The sequence below is a fragment of the Asparagus officinalis genome, chromosome 1 (assembly GCF_001876935.1).
Source record: "Asparagus officinalis chromosome 1, Aspof.V1, whole genome shotgun sequence".
Classification (NCBI taxonomy): Eukaryota; Viridiplantae; Streptophyta; class Magnoliopsida; order Asparagales; family Asparagaceae; genus Asparagus; species Asparagus officinalis.
In genome coordinates, this window is record NC_033794.1 from 11,116,053 (window position 1) to 11,140,653 (window position 24,601).

At 34.7% G+C, this 24,601-nt stretch overlaps 2 protein-coding genes and 2 long non-coding RNA genes across 4 annotated transcripts in view; 2 read left to right on the forward strand and 2 right to left on the reverse strand.

Moving 5' to 3' along the window:
* Positions 1 to 4,345, forward strand: part of LOC109849714 — a 4,668-nt gene extending 323 nt beyond the window's left edge. The window contains exons 1-3 of the mRNA XM_020419583.1: positions 1 to 88; positions 185 to 354; positions 4,088 to 4,345. The exon at positions 1 to 88 is cut by the window's left edge and continues 323 nt beyond it. Coding sequence (XP_020275172.1) covers positions 1 to 88; positions 185 to 354; positions 4,088 to 4,174 — 345 coding nt within the window. The 3' untranslated portion in view covers positions 4,175 to 4,345. The remainder of the gene's footprint in view (positions 89 to 184; positions 355 to 4,087) is intronic.
* Positions 11,244 to 14,145, forward strand: LOC109830530 (extensin-like). The gene is made up of 3 exons (XM_020397814.1): positions 11,244 to 11,267; positions 11,563 to 12,577; positions 13,918 to 14,145. Exons 1-3 carry the CDS (start codon positions 11,244 to 11,246, stop codon positions 14,016 to 14,018), a joined length of 1,140 nt encoding a protein of 379 aa, XP_020253403.1. The 3' UTR covers positions 14,019 to 14,145.
* Positions 17,690 to 18,062, reverse strand: LOC109834227. The gene is made up of 2 exons (XR_002245504.1): positions 18,015 to 18,062; positions 17,690 to 17,925 (listed from the first exon to the last, which is right to left on the reverse strand). It is a non-coding gene; the product is annotated as an uncharacterized LOC109834227 (long non-coding RNA).
* Positions 20,244 to 20,779, reverse strand: LOC109834233. The gene is made up of 3 exons (XR_002245506.1): positions 20,675 to 20,779; positions 20,495 to 20,560; positions 20,244 to 20,409 (listed from the first exon to the last, which is right to left on the reverse strand). It is a non-coding gene; the product is annotated as an uncharacterized LOC109834233 (long non-coding RNA).

Sequence of the window (24,601 nt, forward strand, 5' to 3'; positions counted from 1 at the left end):
GGTTATGTTCGGGTCACTCGTGTCAGGCTCCTCAGGCCTACGGACGTGCTCTTGTTTGGCCAAGTTTATCGCCTCATCGACTCTCGAGGTACCTACTGGAAAACTTTTGAATTTGTTACTTAATTAATTGAACACTTTGCTCTTTTTTTTTTGTTCATGTAGTATTGATTTGCTTTGCGCGCAGAGGTGAGCGAAGCGCTGAAGGCGAGGAAACTCGACAGGGTTAGGAGATCACCGTCTGAATCGATCGAGAAAAAGAGGCAGCAGCTGCAGAGCTGTGGAGTTGATCAGGAGAGCGCAGAGTTTGGGGAAGGAGCAACACGAGTCGAGTCTGAGCGCTTGGTAGATCAACAGGTAAGACTCAATTCAGTGTTCAGGGTCTCTACAGAAGTGTTGTTATAACTGTTGCGCGCAGCGGAAATTTCGGCAGCACTTCGGCAGCACAACAAGATAGTCAGGTCGCAATAAGAATTCTTGTTTCTCAAAGGGAACAAGAATCTGAAGCCTATATCCTATCAAAGTAGGATATTAGCTCTTCCTCTCGTCAGCTCTAGGACTGCGCGTCGAGGGACCCTAAAAGCTATTACAAATCACACAAAAGCAGTACAACCAATTTTAACGTGGTTCGGCAAATTGCCTACGTCCACGGGGCAAGGAGGGGGGAGATCTACTAATAGAGGGAGAGAATACAAATAGGGTTTACACAAGAATCTCACAAATAAAACCCTCACACAAACTCTCAAATCCCTCACAAAGCTCTCTCAAAGGGATATACAAAACCCTAAAAGAGACTACACAAATCTCCTCAACTGCAGCCACAAAAAGGAAGAAAAAACCAAACTGCTTGCACTGTTTCCTTTCTCCGTAGCCGCAAACAAATCTGCAGCAAAAAATCCCTTTGCTCGCACGCAAAAAGAATAGCAGCCACACAACCAAATTAACCTCGTTTGCACTTGCTTTTTGTTCTCCCGCACTCAAGCCCTCAATGCCTGCCATAAAACCCTAATAAAATATTGTTTATATAGGGAGGCTTTGGTTCGTGGGCCGGCTTCACGCGGAAACAAATTGAAACCGCGTTCTTTTCCGTGTGGTAGACCCCACACATCACAATTCTCCACCTCGGTGAAGTTTTCCCAAAACTGAGCCGACACCAAAGCAATCAAATGTCCCACTTGTTGTGACCAGTACAAACTCAAAATATGTCCTAAGTTAAAAGAGAACAACACTTTATTATCTAATATATTCCTAGAAATGTTTTTATGACAACTATCAAAATGTTCTAATGTGCTAATTTTTTAAAATTTAGGGTATTAAGTACAATTTGCTAACTAGTCAGGGGTTTTAAGTGCCATTTAGCCAAATTTTTTGAAATAGAAAATTTAATATTTAGTTAATTTTATTCAAAAGAAGAGACTCATTTTCGGTCACATTAGCACAGTTGAGTCTGATTAAAAGAAAAAAAAAGTTTGCTAACTAGTCAGTTTTTTTTTTTTTTTTGCATGAAAAACCTGATTCTTCGCCAAATAGATAGCACTCATGCTATCACAATGAATAGTGACGGACCTCTGCGATATACCAAGTTCCTCCAAAAGTCCTCGAAGCCAAATAGCCTCCTTCACAGCCTCCGTAACGATAGAAGATCTCCCGTTCAACAAAGTGAGCACGAAGGTATCATACTCCTCATCCGGTAAGGAGCCCAACAAAATAATCGCCTTGTACTCATCCGATATCTTCTCATCAACATTCGCCAAGTCCGACAACAACTTCGTATAGTTGTTCACATGAGCCGCAAGCGAGGTGCCTCTGGACATCTGGAATCTGAATAACCTACGCAGCAAGTGCAATCGGTTCTCAACACTCTTCGTAAGGTACTTATTGTTGAGAATTTCCCACATCTTCATTGCAGACGTCACCCCAATCACATCATATTTCAGCTCCTGTTCCAAACAGGACCTGATCACCCCACAAGCGTTCCTATTCATTTTCTCCCATACCGCCTCTTCATATTTAGGTGGCCTCTCGTGGACCATGATGGTCTCTTCCAAATTCTGAGCATTTAACGCATCCTGTACGTCGCTCATCCACAAACCAAAGTTGATTTTGCCGTCATACTTCACCACACTAATTTTAGTGTTCTGAAAACCAACTTGTATTGTACTCGCCATCGATTTGCTGCTTTCACCTTCTTCTCCCATTGCGAACTAACTCCAAATTGTAGAGAAAGAACAAATTTGATAGAATTAGGAACCACCCAACTGAACCCTAGATCGGATTCCAAATAGATCTCCTATCCACACGAGGAAAGCGAAATCTCCAACGGCAACTCCTAATGCTATCTCCACCGAAGCCGAGAACTCCAAGAACTAAGCTTCACACAAGAATCTTCCTCCACCAAAAAACCCTAGATCTGAAATCCGGGCTCTGATACCACTTGTTGCGCGCAACGGAAATTTCGGCAGCACTTTGGCAGCACAACAAGAGAGTCAGATCGCAATAAGAATTCCCGTCTCACCAAGGAGACAAGAATCTGAAGCGGATATCTCAACCAAGTGAGATATCGGCTCTTCCTCTCATCAGTTCTAGGACTGACCTGTCGAGGGATCCTAAAAGCTATTACAAATCACACAAAAACAGTACAACCAACGTTTTTATGTGGTTCGGCAAATTGCCTACGTCCACGGGGCAAGGAGGGGGGAGATCTACTAATAGAGGGAGAGAATACAAATAGGGTTTACACAAGAATCTCACAAATAAAACCCTCACACAAACTCTCAAATCCCTCACAAAGCTCTCTCAAAGGGATATACAAAACCCTAAAAGAGACTACACAAATCTCCTCAACTGCAGCCACAAAAAGGAAGAAAAAACCAAACTGCTTGCACTGTTTCCTTTCTCCGTAGCCGCAAACAAATCTGCAGCAAAAAATCCCTTTGCTCGCACGCAAAAAGAATAGCAGCCACACAACCAAATTAACCTCGTTTGCACTTGCTTTTTGTTCTCCCGCACTCAAGCCCTCAATGCCTGCCATAAAACCCTAATAAAATATTGTTTATATAGGGAGGCTTTGGTTCGTGGGCCGGCTTCACGCGGAAACAAATTGAAACCGCGTTCTTTTCCGTGTGGTAGACCCCACACATCACAATAACTATCAATATTTGGATAGTTTTGGATTGGACAAATTTTTGGCGGAATGGCACTTAAATAGCCTATTGCTTCACAATCTTTACACTTAAATATTATAAATTTTAGAAAATATGTCCTAAGTTAAAAGAGAACAACACTTTATTATCTAATATATTCCTAGAAATGTTTTTATGACAACTATCAAAATGTTCTAATGTGCTAATTTTTTAAAATTTAGGGTATTAAGTACAATTTGCTAACTAGTCAGGGGTTTTAAGTGCCATTTAGCCAAATTTTTTGAAATAGAAAATTTAATATTTAGTTAATTTTATTCAAAAGAAGAGACTCATTTTCGGTCACATTAGCACAGTTGAGTCTGATTAAAAGAAAAAAAAAGTTTGCTAACTAGTCAGTTTTTTTTTTTTTTTTTTTTTTAGAATCTAACTAGTCGGGGCGGGGTTAGCAACCCCACTAAATTAGCGAAGATAATTGAGTTTAAAATAGTTTTGGTTGGCAAACGCATCTATTTTTGAACTGAGTTCTAAGCACCCTTGATTGCTAACCACGTTTATTTTGAACTATGATGTGCCAGTTATGCAGGCAATCCCGTTTAATTAGTAACATGTGCTTTTTTCCCCTCTCTAAATCAACTCTGTTTCAACCAACGGAATGATGCGGCTAAAACTTGGTCTATTTCGGTAAATTAAATTGAAGTGATTATTTCTGCAAATAAATATCAAAATGAGTATTTTAAAAATCTCTCCTTTTGATAGTCTAGTTGCCAATTAGGCATCAGTGTAATTTATGAGGGTCTAGCGAGTGGTAAATTTAGAATGAATCAAAATCAATTTGATAAAAAAAAATATGGTCTTTTCGTTAATTACTTTTTTATAGTAGGGATGATCTGAATCGCATTTAGACAAGAGTCGTATACTCATGTATTGTTTTCTCATCAACCAAACAGGTAGAAAAACAAGAAGATCGGCAGAGGAGCACGAGGGCAAGGCATTGGCGGCCAACGCTGCAGAGCATCTCAGAAAGTGTGAGCTGAGGATGCTTTGTTTGTTAGAACAAAAGAGAGGAGGATCAATTTGAGTGATAGATTACAATAGGGCCGGGGCCCGGGGAGTTTTGGAGGTGAAATAGAGAAATGAGAGCTCTGTAAAACATTGGATAAATGGAACTTGATCTTTTATATTTATGGAGTTGAGGGATCGGTATACATTTGGTTATTTAATTATTGTACATGTGCTTTTGGTTCAGACGTCTAAAGTAAATCTCATGGTGTCCTGGAGAAGTTAAAGCTAAATTATTCTCGTATAAAATTTCAACCCAGTAGGAACATAGAAGTACTATTTAGGGCATAAATAATAGATAGGAGATAATAGCTCATTTAGATAAATGAGCATTTAAGAGATAGTCATGTGATAATGCATATTGGATGTGTTACATCAAGAAGTATGAGTCTCAGCACGCACCTTTGTTCCTTTGTAGATTGTTTGCTCAATAAGCCGTCACGTTGTGGCATAAATAATAGATAGGAGATAATAGCTCATTTAGATAAATGAGCATTTAAGAGATAGTCATGTGATAATGCATATTGGATGTGTTACATCAAGAAGTATGAGTCTCAGCACGCAACTTTGTTCCTTTGTAGATTGTTTGCTCAATAAGCCGTCACGTTGTGGCATAAATAATAGATAGGAGATAATAGCTCATTTAGATAAATGAGCATTTAAGAGATAGTCATGTGATAATGCATATTGGATGTGTTACATCAAGAAGTATGAGTCTCAGCACGCACATTTGTTCCTTTGTAGATTGTTTGCTCAATAAGCCGTCACGTTATAACAATTAATTATTTAAATTTAGAAAATAATAGATATGAGGTGATAATTTATTTTGCTAAATGAGCTATTAAAATATAATATTAAATGAGATCTACCCTATAAAGTTTAATCAAATTGTGTGCTCGGACTTTTGTTTGTTGATAGATCATCACGCTGCGTTGTTATGAGAGAATGTGTAGTCTCGTCTATAACCATCTCCAACCACCCTCCATATCTCCAAAATCTCCAAATTTGGAGAGTGGAACCTCTCCAACCACTCTCCAAATTTGGAGATCTCCAAATTTGAGGGTGGGGAGAAAAAAATAGAGGGTCTCTTTATAATACTATTCATGATTTTTTAATTACAATTTTACCATTTTAACTATTTGGTTTCTTAAAAATTACCACTTTGCCATTTTTAACTATTTGGTTTCTTAAAAATTACCACTTTGCCATCCTTCTTAGTAATTTAAATTAGATGTTTAATTTCGAATAAATATAGTTAAAAAATTATTAATATAATATTTGAAATCATTATATATTTGGAAAGGGCTCGTTGAGATCTTTAAAATGAAACTAAGATTAATTTATTTTAGTATTATTATAAAATTATTAATTTTTAAATTAAATAAATAAGTATCAGACATGAAATTTTAAATACGGGGATCTATTTAACTTGCTCCATAAAAAAATACAAGCATAATGTACGAATATGAATTTCCCACTGGAAATCAAGGAGGATTTTCTCAATTTGCGGGCGAAGCTGGTTCTGTAGGAAGAAATGAATATGGTGGTTCTTCGAGAGATCAGGATGGAACCGGCAGTTATAACGAAAATGATCTGCCAGAATTTTAATTGTCTCTTATCATATTTTATGTTTGAGGTTTATGTTTGCGACCTATGGTATGTTGTATTAGAGGTTAATATTTGCTTTCTTGTTCTATCGATGTATGCTTTCACTGTTATTTCAGAATTTCTTCTTTTTTAATATGTTGTATTGCAGTATTAATATTGGGTTCATTTTAAAGCTCTCATCGACACCTTTATAATGTTATAATTTTTTTCCCAAATAAATTATTAACAATAAAATTATTAACGTAAACTATATCCAACATTATTTAATTTATATGGTTTTTTTGACAAAAAAATAAAAAGAAAAACATTTGGAGAGTATGGGTTGGAGCAACCCTCCAAATTTCACCCTACAAATTAGAATATTCCTAGAATATTCCAATTTGGAGGGCCAAATTTGAAGGGTATGGTTAGAGATGCCCTAAGACCATCTCCAACCACCCTCCATATCTCCAAAATCTTCAAATTTGGAGAGTGGAACCTCTCCAACCACTCTCCAAATTTGGAGATCTCCAAATTTGACCCTCCAAATTTGGAGGGTGAGGAGAAAAAATGGAGGGTCTCTCCATAACACTATTCATGATTTATTAATTACAATTTACTATTTTTAACTATTTGATTTCTTAAAAATTACCACTTTGCCATCCTTCTTAGTAATTTAAATTAGATGTTTAACTATTTGATTTCTTAAAAATTACCACTTTGCCATCCTTCTTAGTAATTTAAATTAGATGTTTAATTTTAAATAAATATAGTTAAAAAATTATTAATCTAATATTTGAAATCATTATATATTTGGAAAGCGCTCGTTGAGATCTTTAAAATGAAACTAATATTAATTTATTTTAGTATTATTATAAAATTATTGATTTTTAAATTAAATAAATAAGTATCAGACATGGAATTTTAAATACGGGGATCTATTTAACTTGCTTCATAAGAAAATACAAATATAAATTATAATATTTAAATTACATTCCTTCGTGAAAGCGAGGATAGACAAATTATGTTGACTGATCTCAGTAAGATCGTTGATCAAAGTGAACGTGCTTACTATCAACAAAAAAAAGGAAATTATTTATAGAAAGGAATATAGAGCTCCATCATTCGACTATGGATTTTCCTCCAGAGGGCCAAGAGGATTTTCTGATCTTCTTAGAGGAGCTGTAGGAGGACAAAACGAATATGAATTTCCCACTGGAAATCAAGGAGGATTTTCTCAATTTGCAGGAGAAGCTGGTTCTGTAGGAAGAAATGAATATGGTGGTTCTTCGAGAGATCGGGATGGAACCGGTAGTTATAACGATAATGACCTGCTAGAATTTTAATTATCTCTTATCATATTTTATGTTTGAGGTTTATGTTTACGACCTATGGTATGTTGTATTAGAGGTTAATATTTGCTTTCTTGTTCTATCGATGTATGCTTTCACTGTTATTTCAGAATTTTTTCTTTTTTAATATGTTGTATTACAGTATTAATATTGGGTTTATTTTAAAGCTCCCATCGACACCTTTATAATGTCATAATTTTTTTTCCCAAATAAATTATTAACAATAAAATTATTAACGTAAACTATATCCAACATTATTTAATTTATATGGTTTTTTTGATAAAAAAAATAAAAATAAAAACATTTGGAGAGTGTGGGTTGGGGCAACCCTCCAAATTTCACCCTCCAAATTAGAATATTCCTAGAATGTTCCAATTTGGATGGTAAAATTTGGAGGGTATGGTTGGAGATGCCCTAAGAGAGTAGTATGAATAGCGGTATTCTTAATTTAATACAGAGAAAGTATTATGTGATTAATATTTGTTATATCATCCCTGCCTTTCCCCCCTACTCACAGAATCATTAATTTGTCTTATCAAAAATATTGCATCCACGGAATGAAAACTCTGAGAAACTGTCAATTCAACTTTAGTTTATTGCATTTGGTTAGATATGACATACCGAAGTCATGTCTTTCAACAATTAAATGGTGATAGAGTTGAAGAGTAAGTCCAAGGACTAGACGTGAATCATACTCTCACTTGTGAAAAGATGTTATCCATTTATATTTAGAAGTTTTTTTAATAGAGTTAATAGTAAGAGCAAGTGCAGTAAACCCCTAGTTAGGAGTGTTTGTCGGAGAGCTCTCAAAAGCTCTCAATGCCACATCACATAGGTTTTTCTGTAAAATTAGGTTTTTGTGTAAAAAATCTTAGCTGTCGGCTAAAAACAGGGTTTTGTGTAAAAAAATTATTTTTTTATTCCTTAGGAGCTCCCAAGCCCTCTACAAATTTGTGGAGCGCTTGGGAGCTCAACTGGGCCCCACCTCCTACATGATGTTCACATCAGCCTAAAGAGACCTCTTAGGAGCTTGCTAGGGTGTTTGCAGCAGGCTCCCACTGCCACCTCAGCGTTGAGAGCAGGGGTGAGAGCCTGCTGCACTTGCTTTAAGGCTTGATTTGGCATGAAAGTAAGTAGAATGAGGAGGGGAGACAAAATTAAAATTCCTCCTTAATAGAAAGATTTTTTTTGGAGAAAAAGATAAGATGGTACGAGGTAAGGTGAGGAGAGAGAGTAAAAAAGAATTATAATCATAAAAAAAGAAAAATCCTTTCAATTTGGAGGGATACAAAAGTGAGGTGAGAGAAACACATAGTAATGTGAGAGAAAATAAAAATTAAACTAAAATTATGTATCTTTTCTTACTCCCACTCTGACCCCCCAAAAAAACATAAAAGATACATCCTTCTTTACACCTCATCTCACCTCACATTCCCTTCTCATACATCCTACCATAAATTTAGGCTCTACTTTACATTACCATTCTAATTATCTAAATTTTTAAAAATTAATTTGCTTATTTTTTGGTAACTAATAAGTCACAAAGTCTGACCAAATAAAAAACAAATATACTCCTCAACATTTCATAAATAATATACATTCTAAGTACCATTTATCTCTCTTCATCCTCATTAAATGCTTTTTGATCACTTTTGATAATAACAATGGCTTACAAGCCCCACATTTGTCAAACATTCTACCACTAAAAATACATTATAATTCACTAAATTTATTGAACACTTGGGCTTGATCCGCTTGGCTTATATGCTATTTGTCGATTATTAGCCAAGTGGATTATGATCCAAATTTGCTAAATGCTCATAAGCAGATCATGTAACCACTAAACATCTTTTTAGAGATTGCTTAATCCCATAAACAAGTTACTTTTTCTCTTAAGCATGTTGCTTATAATAGCAAGATAAAGAGACGAGTTTACTTCCTCATGTGTTTACTTTCAGCGGCTAAAGTTTCTTTTTTTCGGAAATCAAGGATGAGGCGACATTTGCTGTCCATAACTTGTAAGTACATTAATAAAACAGTATTTTATGTTAAGAAAAAGACAAAATAAGAGCTAATCGTCAATGACTTGCGATTTTGAACGAAAGAATCTTCAATATTGGGCCACCGTACACGAACCGCCCAAGTAGTGAGGTAGTAACCTGAGCTTTATTGAGTTTTTAAGTTTGAAGCCCGTTACTCATTGTTATTGGCTTTTTTTATTTGGCCTATTGGGCTCACAGTTATATCATTTAGTGGATTTGCTGCCATTAATAATTCAAAGAGATAATTAATGCCATTAATTATTCATGCCATTAATTATTCAAAAGATAATTAATGCCATTAATAATTCAAAAGATAATTAATGCTTTAGCAAATGTTTGATGATGACATAATATACAATCTATACCTCTGGATCATTTTTCACTATCAGAAATGATAAAATTATAGTCCATGTGAGAGTCCATGTGACAAGGAGGTAGATCTAACGCAGCTTGGTTGGGAGTAATTAAAAAGCATGCCCATGAACTCTGACTCATATTATTAAAAAAAATCTTAATTGTGGATTCAATAGCACGAACTTAAAATTGCCTAGTTAGCATTTGTATCGTTTCTTACAGCTGCATTGCACGTGCTAGTTGATTTATAAACTCCATGGAAAAACAATCAAGGAGCTTACGAATATTTATTAGTTTATTTATTCTATAGATCAAGGAGTTACATGTTTATTTTATCTCGATATCTAGAGGACAGTATTTATACCATGTCTACTTTTCCATAAAGAAATATAATTATAAAAAAGATTAAGTAATATTTATAGATTTATTTTACCTCCAGATCTTGTGATACAAGATACCGCCTCTCCTTCTTGTACGGACACACACTATAAAGCCCCGTTTGGTACGCGGGAATGATGTGGAATGGAATGTCATTCTCACTTCTCATTCCTTCATACCAAATAAAACTTGTTTTTAGATGTTGGAATGACCATTCCATGGGAGTGGTGATTCCCACTTTTTGTGGGAATGAGCATTCCAAGTGAAAAGATAGGGAATGATCATTCCCATTCAAGGGGAGAATCAAATTAGTTAGGTTTTTTTAATTATACCACTATTAATAATAAGAATCAATTTAAAAATCATGGCTTTTGACTACGTATTCTCATTTTCTCTCAGCTACTAATTATATTCAAACAATAGGAATTTTTTACGGGGTAGGGATTAAAACTAGTGGTACATATTTCAGTAGCATATTAAAACTAGCGGTACATATTTCACTAACCTATTATATCACAATTGCTCAACATAGAAGCAACACAATATTTAATATAAAAACAGATACAACTGAAACTATATATTATTTGCCGATTGAAATTCTTTCATGTCAATATTTTTTTGGTCAATCAAATTTTTTTGTTTATTCACCAATGTTTAAAGTCTGTTATTTTCACCAGCATATTATATTATTTTTAAACTTTTGCTATTGTTTTCCCACCATAGAGAACTATATGTACCCATTGCGTACATGTTTGATTGTAGTTCATGCGCAACAATAAATCTAACTTTTGATTGAAAAATATTTGACCCAATATTTATGAAAAGAGGAAACTCTCGCTGGGAAATTGGCCAAAATATTAAAATTATCAAAATCATATCATGTCCAGACTATATATAGAGGTATAAGGGCATTATTATAACACATACATAGATTAATATAACATATGCAGAAATAGTGAGAATTGTTTAAAAAATATAAACGAAACATACACCTGATCGATAACATGCGCATTAGTATCACACATACCTAGATTAATATAACATATGCATAAATAATTTTTTTAGTTATTATCATTAATGTTTATTTTTATCTTATTAAAAATCTATGTTGTTATAAGGGCATTATTAGAAAATAAGATTCCATTCTCACTTGTGAACTAGTGATACCAAACATGAGAATGAGAATTAGATTTTCATTCTAACTTCATTCTACAAACGCACCCAAAGAAGAGAATGTGAATGACCATTCCATTCTCACATATATTCCATTTCATTCCTTCTTCTATTCCATTCTCACTTGACTTTATGCCCACGTACCAAATGAGGCATAAATGAAGTTGCTTGCTTTAAAAACTGTAATGACCGTAAATTTTTAATACTGGTTTAAATAAATTTTTTGGTATTTTAAATATTAAATTATTATTTTTAAAAGAGTATTTATATTTTTCGATTTTCTAGAATATTCTATGATTTTAAAATCTAATTTTATATTTATTTTAATGGTTTTGATAATTATAAATTTAATTTTTTACGGTGAAAACTTTTAAATTAATATTTGTTATTTATTATTGTTATTATTATTTGTATTATTAATTATCTTATATTAATATTATTTAGCTTGCACCATTTATCCCCTATCGCTATTTGTAGCTGTCAGATATCAGCACAACAGTCAATTTGTTATTTGGCTTTCTCCCTGTGTTTTCCTCTCTAATCAGTCTCTCTCTCTCTCTCCTCCTAACTCCCTATCAAATCTCCTACCCCACTTCCTCAAATTCCTCCGTGTTTCACTCCCTCGTGTCCCGCTCCCACACCTCATTCTCTCTCTTCTCTTATTTCACGCGCTCCCACACCCTCTCACTCAGCTCTCACTTCCTCCCACCCTCCCCTATCTTCATCTCAGTATCGTTCTCCCCCTATCACCATCACCCCGCCTGCAGCTCCGACGAGCCGCCGGCGCCGCTGCCAGCACCACGAACCCAAGAACCCGAGCCCCTTCTTCCACTGACCGACGGCACCAGGCCGACGCAGCCACTCCCTCGAATCGCCTCGGCCGAGCTCCGCCTCGCCCAGCTCCGACCGCCCCACTCGCTGCTCGTCCGACCGCCCCTCTCCCTGAAACGCGTCGTCGCCGCTCAGCCCCAGGTCCGCCGCCCCAGCTCCCGAGACCCCTCTCTCGAGCTCCAAGCCGCCGCTCCGACCTCCTCGTCGCTCCTCTCCTCTTCTCCGACGAACGTCCAGACCCATCACCACCGCCGCCTGCGCCTGACGCCCCCGACAGCGCCCCATTCTTCACGTCGACCCCCTCGCCGACGAGCTCCACCAACGCTCACGCCCTCCACCAGAACCGCCTCCTCCTCCCGCCCTCTCTCAGATCCCGACGACCTCCCACCTCCAGCACCGCCTCACCGTCTCCAGCATGCCCCCTTTTGTACCACCCAGCCCGAACCAGATCCCCGTTGCCTTCCTCGTCGCCGCCCCGTTGCCGTGCTCGTCCCCGACGCCGCCATCCGTCCCGAGCCAGCCGCCCCGAGCCAGCCGCTCCAGCCGTCAACGCCGTCGACGTTCAGCGCTCGTCGGAGTTCTTCCTCAGATCTGTCGCGCTCCACCCGTGCTCAGATCCGACCCGCGTCGTCGACGTCGACTCGTTCGACGAAACCCCTAGGCAAGATCCCTTGCTCATCTTGTATTTTATCAAGTATTTTTAGACTGATATAATTATCTGCGTGGGCTTGTTGATGAGGTTATGAATTTCTGCATTTTTAGTTTGGGATATAGTTATCTGCGTGGGATTGTTTGGTGAATAATATTAAGTAAATCACAATATTATGATAAATGACGTTTTCAGAATAATTATAATGAATTAAAAGAATTTATTTTGGCAGCGGAAATATTTTTAGATAATTATGCTAATTTAAAAAAATTTATTTTGAGAACGGAATCATTTTAGATAATTATAATAATTTAAAAGAAACTATCTTGGAAGAAGAATATTTTTAGAATAATTATAAATAAATTAAAAGAATTTATTTTGAAAAGGGAATTATTTTAGATTAATTTTAATTAGGAAAGAAATTATTTTGTAAGAGGAAATATTAAAAAGAATGTTTTTAGAATTATTTAAAAGGAGTTATTTTGAAAAATGGAATTATTTTTGGGTAATTATAATAAGAAATAAAAGATTTATTTTGGATAAGGAAATCATTTTGAAGTAAATAAATTTATTAATTTAAAGGATTATTTTTGAATGTGTGATTCTCATTTTAATTATGTGATATGCCATGATATCGTTGCGCATGATTGGTTGTACTTATTGTTTCCTATTGTGTTTGAGAACCCTTAGTAGTTCATGACTTAGTGGCCTCGTGTGTCATGAACAGACCTAGTGACATGTGTGGGTGTGTTGACTGAGTTTAGGTGGTGAACCCGAGTTTCAATGTGGATTATGTTTGACTTAGAAAATACAAGAGAGTTGGGATGAGGAAGTCCATGTTCATGTGATCGGATAAGGCTGTTGATGTATCTTCCAGGCTCGCGCCAGTGAATTTGTGTAGTCACTGGGGTTGGTTTGTTGGGCTAAAGTGAATTCGTGTAGTCACTTTAGTCAGTGAATTTGTGTAGTCACCTGAGCTTTGCCTGAGTTCGGACCAGGCCGAGATCGGATTGCGTGTAGTCCTCTGACCGATTCGTGTAGCGGTATTGGATGCGCGTAGGGGATTTGTGAACAGCCAGTTATCCGATGACAGGAGCGTTGACTCTGTGTGAGATGTGGACCAGTGAGTTGAGATAGGATGGTTAGTTACATGACCTCGAATCTTAGCTAAGTATGACTTCTTGTGAGATGTAGGCCAGTGGTGTTATTTTCATACATAGATCGGGGTTAATATTTAATTATCTATAATTTGAGACATATTGGATTTCCGTTCGTTCTATTTTCTTTGTGGGGTCGGGTCTTGCCGTGCGCCATGCACCTGACGTACACCTGTTTTCTCTGGTGTACGTCAGACTTAGAGGAAGAACAGATTCAGCTGGGAAATCATCAGGAGCCAGAGAATTCTCAGCAGAAGTGCCTAGCGGATGGAGCAGAAGAAGAAGCTAAAGCTTAGTTATTGGTCCTCAGTTTTCTTTTGTACTACCTTTTACTTTCATTTGATCAGTGTGTTTTTATATTCTCCAGTATTTCATTCAGATAGTTTGTATAAGGGCATGTTGATCCGATTATTATGTCTGGGATGAATATTCATTGTGATATGTAATATTTTATTCTGGGGTTGTCTATTATATTCTTGCTGATTGTGATCGGCGACCTGTAACTTCGCATTGTACTTATTTCCATACGTTTAGCGTATTAGGTTGAGGAGAAACATTTATTTTTATTTATTCTCCTTGATCTAATACGTTGCGGGCTTGTTCACGTTCCGATTCCCGTGTATTTTGGGAAGCGGGGCGTGACAGGTTTTAGTGGTGGCCCATGCAGGTCACGGTTTCGATCACAGTCCCGAGTCCTCACTAGTAAGAATATAGTAGACAATTTAGATACATATCATGATTTCATCCGTGAGACTATTCTTGAGCCCTTATCTTATATTCTTGATAGATTTCGTTTCGTCAATATCTTATCACTCTTTGACTCCAGAGTTTTCACGGTTCTTGTCCTACCACTTCGCGATTACCCTCTCTTTGTAACTCTCATCTATCCTCGTTCCGATCATTATTTTTTGTGTTATTATTTTTACAACTATATTTTTTTTGATTTGACTATATATATCGTTTAATTGTATTGATTTTTGCATTATTTTATATTATTTTATGTATCACACACAGTGTTATATTGTATGTTTTTATTAATAAAAATATATATCATTACTTATATATTTTAATTGTTCAAACCATGTTATTAAGTGTTTTACATTACTCTAGGCTTCACACACACATTACATAGCATATCTGATATTCAGATTATTTTCTTGTGTTTAAAATATACTTTTGCATATTTATATTGTGTATGTGTGCGCTTATCTGTCATACCACCTGTTATTTACTTATGTTTTAGACTATTATATATTGTTCGTATTTTTAGTAATATATTTTAATAAGTTCATGAATTTAATATTCTACACATGCGCTATATTCTTATCCTTTACATTTTCAGTATATAGTTTCTTATCAGTAAGTTTTGTCTTGTTAGATTGTTTTAATATGTTCGCATTGGTTTCGTTATTTCTAAGAACAATGTATTTTCTATTTTGATATTCGAGTCATTATTCATATTGTTAGGATTAGAGTTTGAATTACTAATTATATAGGTTTTTGTTACATTAATTATTATTCTTTTATATTATAAAAGATAATTCTAAATAACGGTTGTGGGTATATATAATATTTACTCATGGGTTGTTTATAGTGCATTTGCATATTCGTTGTTGTTTGCTTCAGTTTCGATATATATTATTTTGTAAGTGTGGCAATATACATTGTATACGCATGTTATTTTTCAGTGTTTATTTTATAGTGATTTTAGATTTTATGTCCTTTTATTGTGTCATTGTTGTTGTTCATTCTCTATTCATTATTTTCGTTTACTTTGTGTTGTGTTTTACTTTTTCATTCTTTTATACTTACTATTCTCTTTTTATTATAGTGTTTCACGTATATTATTATATTTACGATGTATATTTTTATTAATTTATAGTTATTTATCGACTTTGTCTAATCATGTTCTGTTTCATGTATTATCAGTGTTTATGTTCACATGTCATTAATCATTCATGGTATGATATCTAAAATATATCGGTGTTTTTATTATACGAATTTATGTGATTTTGACTACTATGCAATACATTGCTACATCTGAATTGATTTTATACAGTAATGATTATTATTGTTGTATCTTGTTTATATTTATTATTTTACTTTATGAATATTACTAATATTTCTGATTTATCATATTGTTTGTCGAATATATATAATTATGTTCTTTTATTATGTTTTATATAATATGTTATTTTGAATCGCTTGTTTACTCTTACGTCTATTTTATCATATAATATTTTGTGACTCTTTTTATCATAATTTATCTTTATAGCATGATTAGTACTATGAGTATTTAGACTTTTATATGCTTATTTTTATGTATGTGTTTTCATTTTAACGCTTATTATACATGATGATTATATTTGTTATACACACCATATGTTTATGAATCTTGTTTATATTTTTGCTTTGATATCTTTTATTTTATGCTTTGATTTTATTTGTGTTTCTTTGAACCTATCTATGATTTTACATTATTTACTTTATGTTATATAAATTGTTGTATGCTAATAATTATTGAGTATCATTTCATTCTGCTATTGATTATTGTTATGATTTGCCTTTGTTGTTGTCTATATGTATTGATGTGTTTTTATCTATGTTTATTTCTTTTACTTAATGTTATTTTCAATTGTGATTATGTATGTTTTGTATACCTTATTGTAATCCTTATTGCCTTTCTGTCTGATTTGTTCTGCCTTCTCGTATTATATCTTGTGCTTTTCTAGTAATATTACGTGTTTCATTTATTTATGACTCTTTGAATATTGATATTTATTTATTTGTATATCTGTATTTTCGTAATTTCACCATTTATTTTTATGACTCTTTGAATATTGATATTTATTTATTTGTATATCTGTATTTTCGTAATTTCACCATTTATTGTCATCATGATTCTATCCTTACTGTTTACCATTGTTTGATTGTTATATCTATGTTTGTTTACGTGTGTTATGTTTTGACTGCTTTAAACATTTGTTGCTACAATACTATCTTTGAACTTTTTAACGTACTTGTAATTCCTTATTTTCGATATTTGTGACTTATGTGTCTTATTTGGTTGAATGCAATTTACTGATTACAATCATGTGTTTTGTTTGTAATTATACTTTTGTATATCTTGGATATTTATTCTACTAACTGATTGTATGATATTTCTATTGAAATTTGATATATTTTTATTATTATTTCATGTCTCTTATGATGTACATTATATTTATCTAAACTATATATACGTTTAATTCATTGCTGTTTTGTTTTGCTTACCTAATCTTCAATTGTTTCTTTTGATTTTGCTTGTATATGATTCATCTGTTATTTATAGTGTGTATTTGTGTTTTGTGAATTATCATGTTTATCATCCGCTTACGAAAGATTATTATATTTTGTTGAGATTTTTATCTTTTTACCTTCTTTGTTATTTCACTACAACACCTGAAATCTACCATAGCGGTCGAAAAATGCTATGGTATTATTTCATAGCGTTTTAATCAACGCTGTGTCAGAACCCGCTATAGTAGGTCTGTGGCTTTACATAGCGTTTCCCCAAACGCTATCAAAAAGTTTCCAACCATAGCGTTTTTATGTAGCTATAAAAGAGTATTCAATAGCGTTTCTATATTGCTATGACAAATATCTTTCATAGCGGTTGAAAAACGCTATTAGTTAGTTTCCAACCATAGCGTTTTTATGTAGCTATAAAAGAGTATTCCATAGCGTTTCTATATTGCTATGACAAATATATTTCATAGCGGTTGAAAAACGCTATTAGTTAGTTTTCATTCATAGCATTTCAACGTTGCTATTGTATTACATTTGATAGCGTTTGAGTTACTACAATGGCGTTTTAATGAATGTTGTCTTTCTTCTTTTAATAGCATTTCAACAATTGTTTCCACTTCTTATAGCATTTCAGTTGTGCCTATAAACCTTTAGAGGTTGAACTAGAAATAACTTCCAATTGTGACAACCATAAAAGCAAATATTTCATTTAAACGTTCAAACTGATACATAACCAAGTTGTAGCATACAAGAAGAGTCAACACAAATGTGCCAAAAAACAAATACTAGTCTTTGGATAATCCAACATGGAGTACAAGAAATTAACCATAGTACACAGAACAACAAAAACTAACTTCGTTGCATTACATATGACTTGGGAGGCTCATCATCTTCAGAAATTGAGTACTAGTACTGCTGCAAAAACAGAAATTAACAACACCAAAATTACAACTATAACAAACATGATAAAGTAAAAACACACGATTGCAAGATGTATAACTTACCAGCTTTTCAAAGCATAACAACTTTGTAACTGGTCCATCTTGGGGAGCAAGTAAAATATTTCGAAAAGAACTGGTCCATCTTGGGGAGCAAGTAATACAGATTCTAGCTCAGTATATATTAGCCATGAAGAACTTAACTCGAAATGTAATTTTGCAACCAAATATTAGAATTGACAAGGCCAAGCAAGTAAAATATTTCGAAAGGCAAAAATTTTAACATGCCAATAAATAAAAATGTGCCTGATACTGTATCATGAGGCCTTAAGTTCAAATATGAGGCATGTAAATATGGTTGAAGAACCTGATCATATTGTGGATGTGGAATCAACTGGAAGATATGCACCTATGTTCATCATTTCAAATTGCAAAAATCAACATAGATAACACTAAAAAGTAAAAACATGTCCAAGCTTGTCCACTTGATATGAAGGAAATATAACACATCCACTCGATATCCGCCTCTAGAAATTGCCAAATTGCCACTTGATTTCCGACCAAAAACAAGATGTTTGGCAAGATACAGATTTGCCATGAAACCTAAAAGATCGATAAACAAGCAGAGAGTTACCTATCAAGCAAGTCAATTATATTCATAGTGCTGTTGAAATCTCCATAATAGTGTCAAGTCTAGACAAAAATGCTTAACACATAATGTCAAGCTCATCTTGTTAACTTCCTCGATGCCCTTGACCACAACGCTGTAATTAGGATGCCAGTGATTTGGTTTGCTATCAATGTACCTGGTAAATTCGCAAAGGAAAATACAAGATTTTGCAAAATGGTTTAATAGATGAAAAATAAAATGATTACACAGATGTATCTAAGTGTGCACAACTATATTATATTCAAGTTTGTTATAACATAATATAAATCTAATTATTTCATGAACTTCTATCATAGGTGCTCGTGCATGTGCATCATAATTACATTTCTAATCTTTTTCAAGTAACTAAGTTTTACAAATGGCCGAGTGGACTAGAACAACTGATGCATGCACATTCAAGTTTGTTATAACATAATATAAATCTTAATTCCTGGACTTATATTGTAATTACATTCCTATTTTTTCTCAAAAAACTAGGACTTCCACAAATAACCAAGTGAACTAGAATAGCTGAAGAATGCATCAAAAAAGATAAGTCTCTCCCTTGGAAACATCGAAGTGGCTTATGCAAAAAGAATCATAGGGGTACTAATACAGATTCTAGGTCAGTATATATTAGCCATGAAGAACTTTTGTTTGCTAACAGAAGATGATGAAATCAAAGCATCACAAATTCGCACGGATGATCAAGCCGGTGGTGCATCAATTCGCGTACAGTATCGTGGTGCTGCTGCGCTAAAATAGAACCATCATGAACTTTTTCAGGTCTCTTGGATGTGGATCTTGAAATGAGTTCAAGACCATGTGCACCACTTGCTCCAAATTCTTAATCATGACCTACATAACAGACACAGCATAAACTATATACTATGTTTGCAAAAAAGCACCAAGTTCTCAATCAATAATCAATTTAAACTTCCAGTTACCTTTGAACAACCTTCTGCAATCTGTGCAAGTGTAATCAAAGCAGCATGATGTTTCTGCCACTCGGGAGCTGCAATATAAGCCGGCAGCAACTCCGATGCAACTGAGATTCTATCCAAACACTCATGTCCGACACTGTGATTGCTCGTCTCCTCTGCATCCTCATCCTCTGCCTCCGCAGAATGCCACACTGGCTCATCCTCAATATCCAGCAGCATTTTCATCAGCATTTTCAAAGGGAAAGACACATCAAAACAGATAAGGAACAGCTTGAATCCAAACAACTCAACCAAAACCCTAACTTTATCGTCAGCAAACAACCCTAGATTGCCAAAACCACGAGATCCAATCGAATTTCAACGGAAAAGATCGCAATCCGAAAGGAATCACTCACTATAGCGTATCGGACGGCCCAATGATCGTGACGCTCCACTCGAAGATATTGGCATCGTCGACCAAGCCAGCCGAGAATCCATCCACAGGGTTCTTGCTAAGATCTGCTCCAAAAAAACCCAAGAAAACTCAGAAAATTTTGAAAAAAAATGCACACCTAACAAGAAAACAGTTGCAGAATAATTGAATATACAAGTAATATGCAGATCATGACTAACAACAGTAGTTCTAAAATCATCTAGGATCTCATACCACACCTTTTGAAAATGATAATTGCAGGAGCAATATGGAGGAAAGAGAAGCCAGTACCTGTTTAGCATCATCCCTGAACTTCTCCTTCCCCACAGCCATGCCCACCAAACTAATACACTCCATGGATTTAGCACGTAGCATACGATTGGACTTGTCAGTTGCATTCATCAAAATAGCCTTCAGATAAGGCATGACAGCATCGTAGTATTTCTGGAAGTGTTCCTGCACACATATGTGATATAAAGAAGTCAATGAAAGAAATATAAAATAAACAGTAAAAATCTGTAATACTTTTTATCCAATATACCTGAGAAGAATCTGCAACAGATGCCAAAGCTGTTAAAGCTCCCTCTTGTACCATCTGTTTCCCATTCTAGAAAAAAAAAAGCAATGTTTTAATATATGTTGGACACTTTACGACATCCATATTCCAGATGAACAAATAACAATTTGGAGTTGGAGGAATAGATAAAATAAAACTGCATACCTGTAGCAAAACAAGCAATTTGCTAACAATTCCATCCAAGTATGGTGTCAGAATATCAGGTGTGCAGTTCTCGCTGAAATTCAGAACAGCTGAAGCAGCATGTGCCTGTTGAGTTAATACAGCAGAAGGGCAATGAAAATATTGACAACATAAAGAAGCAGGTCACACGTCAATATCCAAAGAAAGCAACTTCTGGAAAGCATTGATAACAAAAACTTTATTACATAATGAGAATTGGAAACAAAGGTAGACTTTAAGGAGAAAACTCTACATATGAAGGTAAGTACAAAATGATATGTGAGCACTAAGACCCAACAGACTCTTAGTAGAAATTAACAAGATACCTAACAACTCATATGAGCCAAATTAAGGTTTTTTCATATCAGGAAATATACTTGAAGAAGAAAACTGTAAAAGAACTTTACAAAGCAAGTAGAATAAGGGGAAGACAAAATAGAGCAATGACATGATGCTAGAAGAGTAGAGTATTTCTAATGGAAGCAGAAAGACAGGAGAACCATGCTAGACTTTCAAGAGTTTCCCACTGTTTGCATACTCCCCGAAATTCTGATTCGGGTCTTAGCATTGCCTTCAAGAGATCTAAAGCTTAATCCTTAAGACAGGAAATAGATGACTAGTTTGGAACAAGCTTATAAACTTATTATGGAGAATCACTGCTATTTAGAGTTCAGCCTTCGAAATGCAAGGTATGAGAGTTGTGGTAGACAGAGGTGAACATAAGATTACACAATTCTAGAATTTATATAGCTAGCATAAAAATGAATAATCTTGAGTCAGATAACTTGTGTTGAACCTCCAAATGAGATAATGGTGAAGATGTGTGAATGTCGGGAAAATGATATAAATTGTGAGAGAATCTTCATGCCACTATTACAAAAGAGACAATCAGGAGCTGGTCAAAATGTAAATAACATAGTCAAAATTCTAAAGGGATGCTCCTGGACATTACTATAACAAAAATTGGTGATTGAAATTGGTACCCAAGATAGCAATCTAACTACTTATGAGTGACGAAGTCTAAGCCAAAAAGGGATAGTGGCACAAATATTATGTCATCCTTGCACATCCCTACAAGGATGAATCTAAATCAGGGCCTCCCTCATTGTTTTGTTACTCTAATATAGTAATATTTCCAAATTCCAGAAAATAACTTGTGTAAAAGGCTTTCTTGACCTTTCTATAAACCACTAAACTCGTATCTCATCATATCTACTTTAAAAATGAAAACTTCAGAAATTTGATGTTAAAAACTAAATTAGAAGAGAATGCTTCTGGATTGTGAGAAAAATATATCTTGGACCTCGTTAATACTTGATCTAGATCAACTTGAATTTGATGAATAAAGTCATTCTTGGATCGTGGAATTCTTTGTTTAAGCAAGGCATAAACTCCCAAAAGGTTTAGCCTGAACTTGGATTTGAAGAACCATAAATTCCTCCATTAAAGCATGGAATCCAGAATGATTATCTTTGTAACAAAGTTTTGAAATTCATGCTTCCTCTCCCTAAAGTTTTTCTATTATGAAGGAAAGTCAACTAATGCAATCTGGAGTAGTAATTATTTAATATTAATAAATAGCAGTATTAACTTACATGCTTGTTCTTCATGAGATGTTTCCTGCATTTAAAAAAAGATTGATAAGGAAGAAGACATCATTTCATAAACATGTGCATTTAAACTAGGACATGTTATAGCTCACTTTATAAACTGAAATAAAATATGTGATGTTAGTTGTATTTGTATAACCCAAAGTATTGACAATTCAAATTCATGCTACACTGGCTCATCCTCATCCTCTGCATCCTCATCTCCTCTGCATCCTCATCCTCTGCCTCCGCAGAATGCCACACTGGCTCATCCTCAATATCCAGCAGCATTTTCATCAGCATTTTCAAAGGGAAAGACACATCAAAACAGATAAGGAACAGCTTGAATCCAAACAACTCAACCAAAACCCTAACTTTATCGTCAGCAAACAACCCTAGATTGCCAAAACCATGAGATCCAATCGAATTTCAACGGATAAGATCGTAATCCTAAAGGAATCACTCACTATTGCGTATCGGACGGCCCAATGATCGTGACGCTCCACTCGAAGATATTGGCATCGTCGACCAAGCCAGCCGAGAATCCATCCACAGGGTTCTTGCTAAGATCTGCTCCAAAAAACGCCAAGAAAATTCAAAAAATTTTGAAAAAAATCAAGAAAATTGTAAAGATCGGGACATTGGATCGGGGAACTTCGGGGTGGCGAGGGTGATGAGGAACAAGGAGACAAATGAGCTCGTCGCCATGAAGTACATCGAGCTCCTCTCGATGTACTTCCCATCGGGTCGATCTCGGATAGAGAGATCTGAGAGGAGAGATAGACGAGAGAGGGAGAGTGGGGCGTCTGAGGGAGAAGATTAAGGGCAGCGGAATTTTTTGGGTTAGGGTTTTTTTTTCTCGAGGCGGGACCAATGAAATTGGGGAGAGGGAGGAGACGAATGAAGCCTGTTTTAATTTTTAGTCTCGCGCTTAAGTTTTCAAGCCGTCGGAACAAAAAAAATTGCCTACTATTACTCATAGCGTTTAAAATTTTCCGAACGCTATCAAAAAATAAGGCATATACAATTTATAGCACTTACAATATAAACACTATCATTCAACGCTATAAAAAAACAGTTTTGTTGTAGTGTTTATATTGTTGAGTTGATACGTTTTACCATATATTCTAGTGATTGATCATTATTTGACTTGTGTTTATATATCATATCATATATTGTATGCTATATATTTGTTACATTTTACCAATTCTGTGTTGATGATTATGTTTTAACATTAGTGTTTGTCTTATTATACTACATCACTAATATCGTGTTGATATTATATATTTTTATAATTATATATTTGTTGTTGACTTCTTTGCTATTAAACTATGTTGTCTGATACTTATATTTTTGCTTATGCCTAGATGTTGCGTTATATTATAATTTGATACGTATTAACTATTTATTTACAATATACATGCTTATTTATGCTTGTACAATCTCTTTCAATTATGTGTTCGCTCTCTTTATGTTATGCTTATTACATTCTTATTATTTATACTACATACCAGACTTTCTTATGACCTTGATTTGCTTTATATATTTGCCTTGACTATTCACTTTTAATTCTTTTGAATTATTATCTATTGTGTCATACACATACATATCTATTTTCTCATTCAACACTTGCTCACATTTGTCATAGCATGTTATGACCTTATTCCTGTATTCTTATCCTTGGGTTCTTTGTGCATCACTTGTACTTTGAATTCCGAGGACGGAATTTGTTTTAAGGGGGGTATGATGTAATGACCGTAAATTTTTAATACTGGTTTAAATAAATTTTTTGGTATTTTAAATATTAAATTATTATTTTTAAAAGAGTATTTATATTTTTCGATTTTCTAGAATATTCTATGATTTTAAAATCTAATTTTATATTTATTTTAATGGTTTTGATAATTATAAATTTAATTTTTTACGGTGAAAACTTTTAAATTAATATTTGTTATTTATTATTGTTATTATTATTTGTATTATTAATTATCTTATATTAATATTATTTAGCTTGCACCATTTATCCCCTATCGCTATTTGTAGCTGTCAGATATCAGCACAACAGTCAATTTGTTATTTGGCTTTCTCCCTGTGTTTTCCTCTCTAATCAGTCTCTCTCTCTCTCTCCTCCTAACTCCCTATCAAATCTCCTACCCCACTTCCTCAAATTCCTCCGTGTTTCACTCCCTCGTGTCCCGCTCCCACACCTCATTCTCTCTCTTCTCTTATTTCACGCGCTCCCACACCCTCTCACTCAGCTCTCACTTCCTCCCACCCTCCCCTATCTTCATCTCAGTATCGTTCTCCCCCTATCACCATC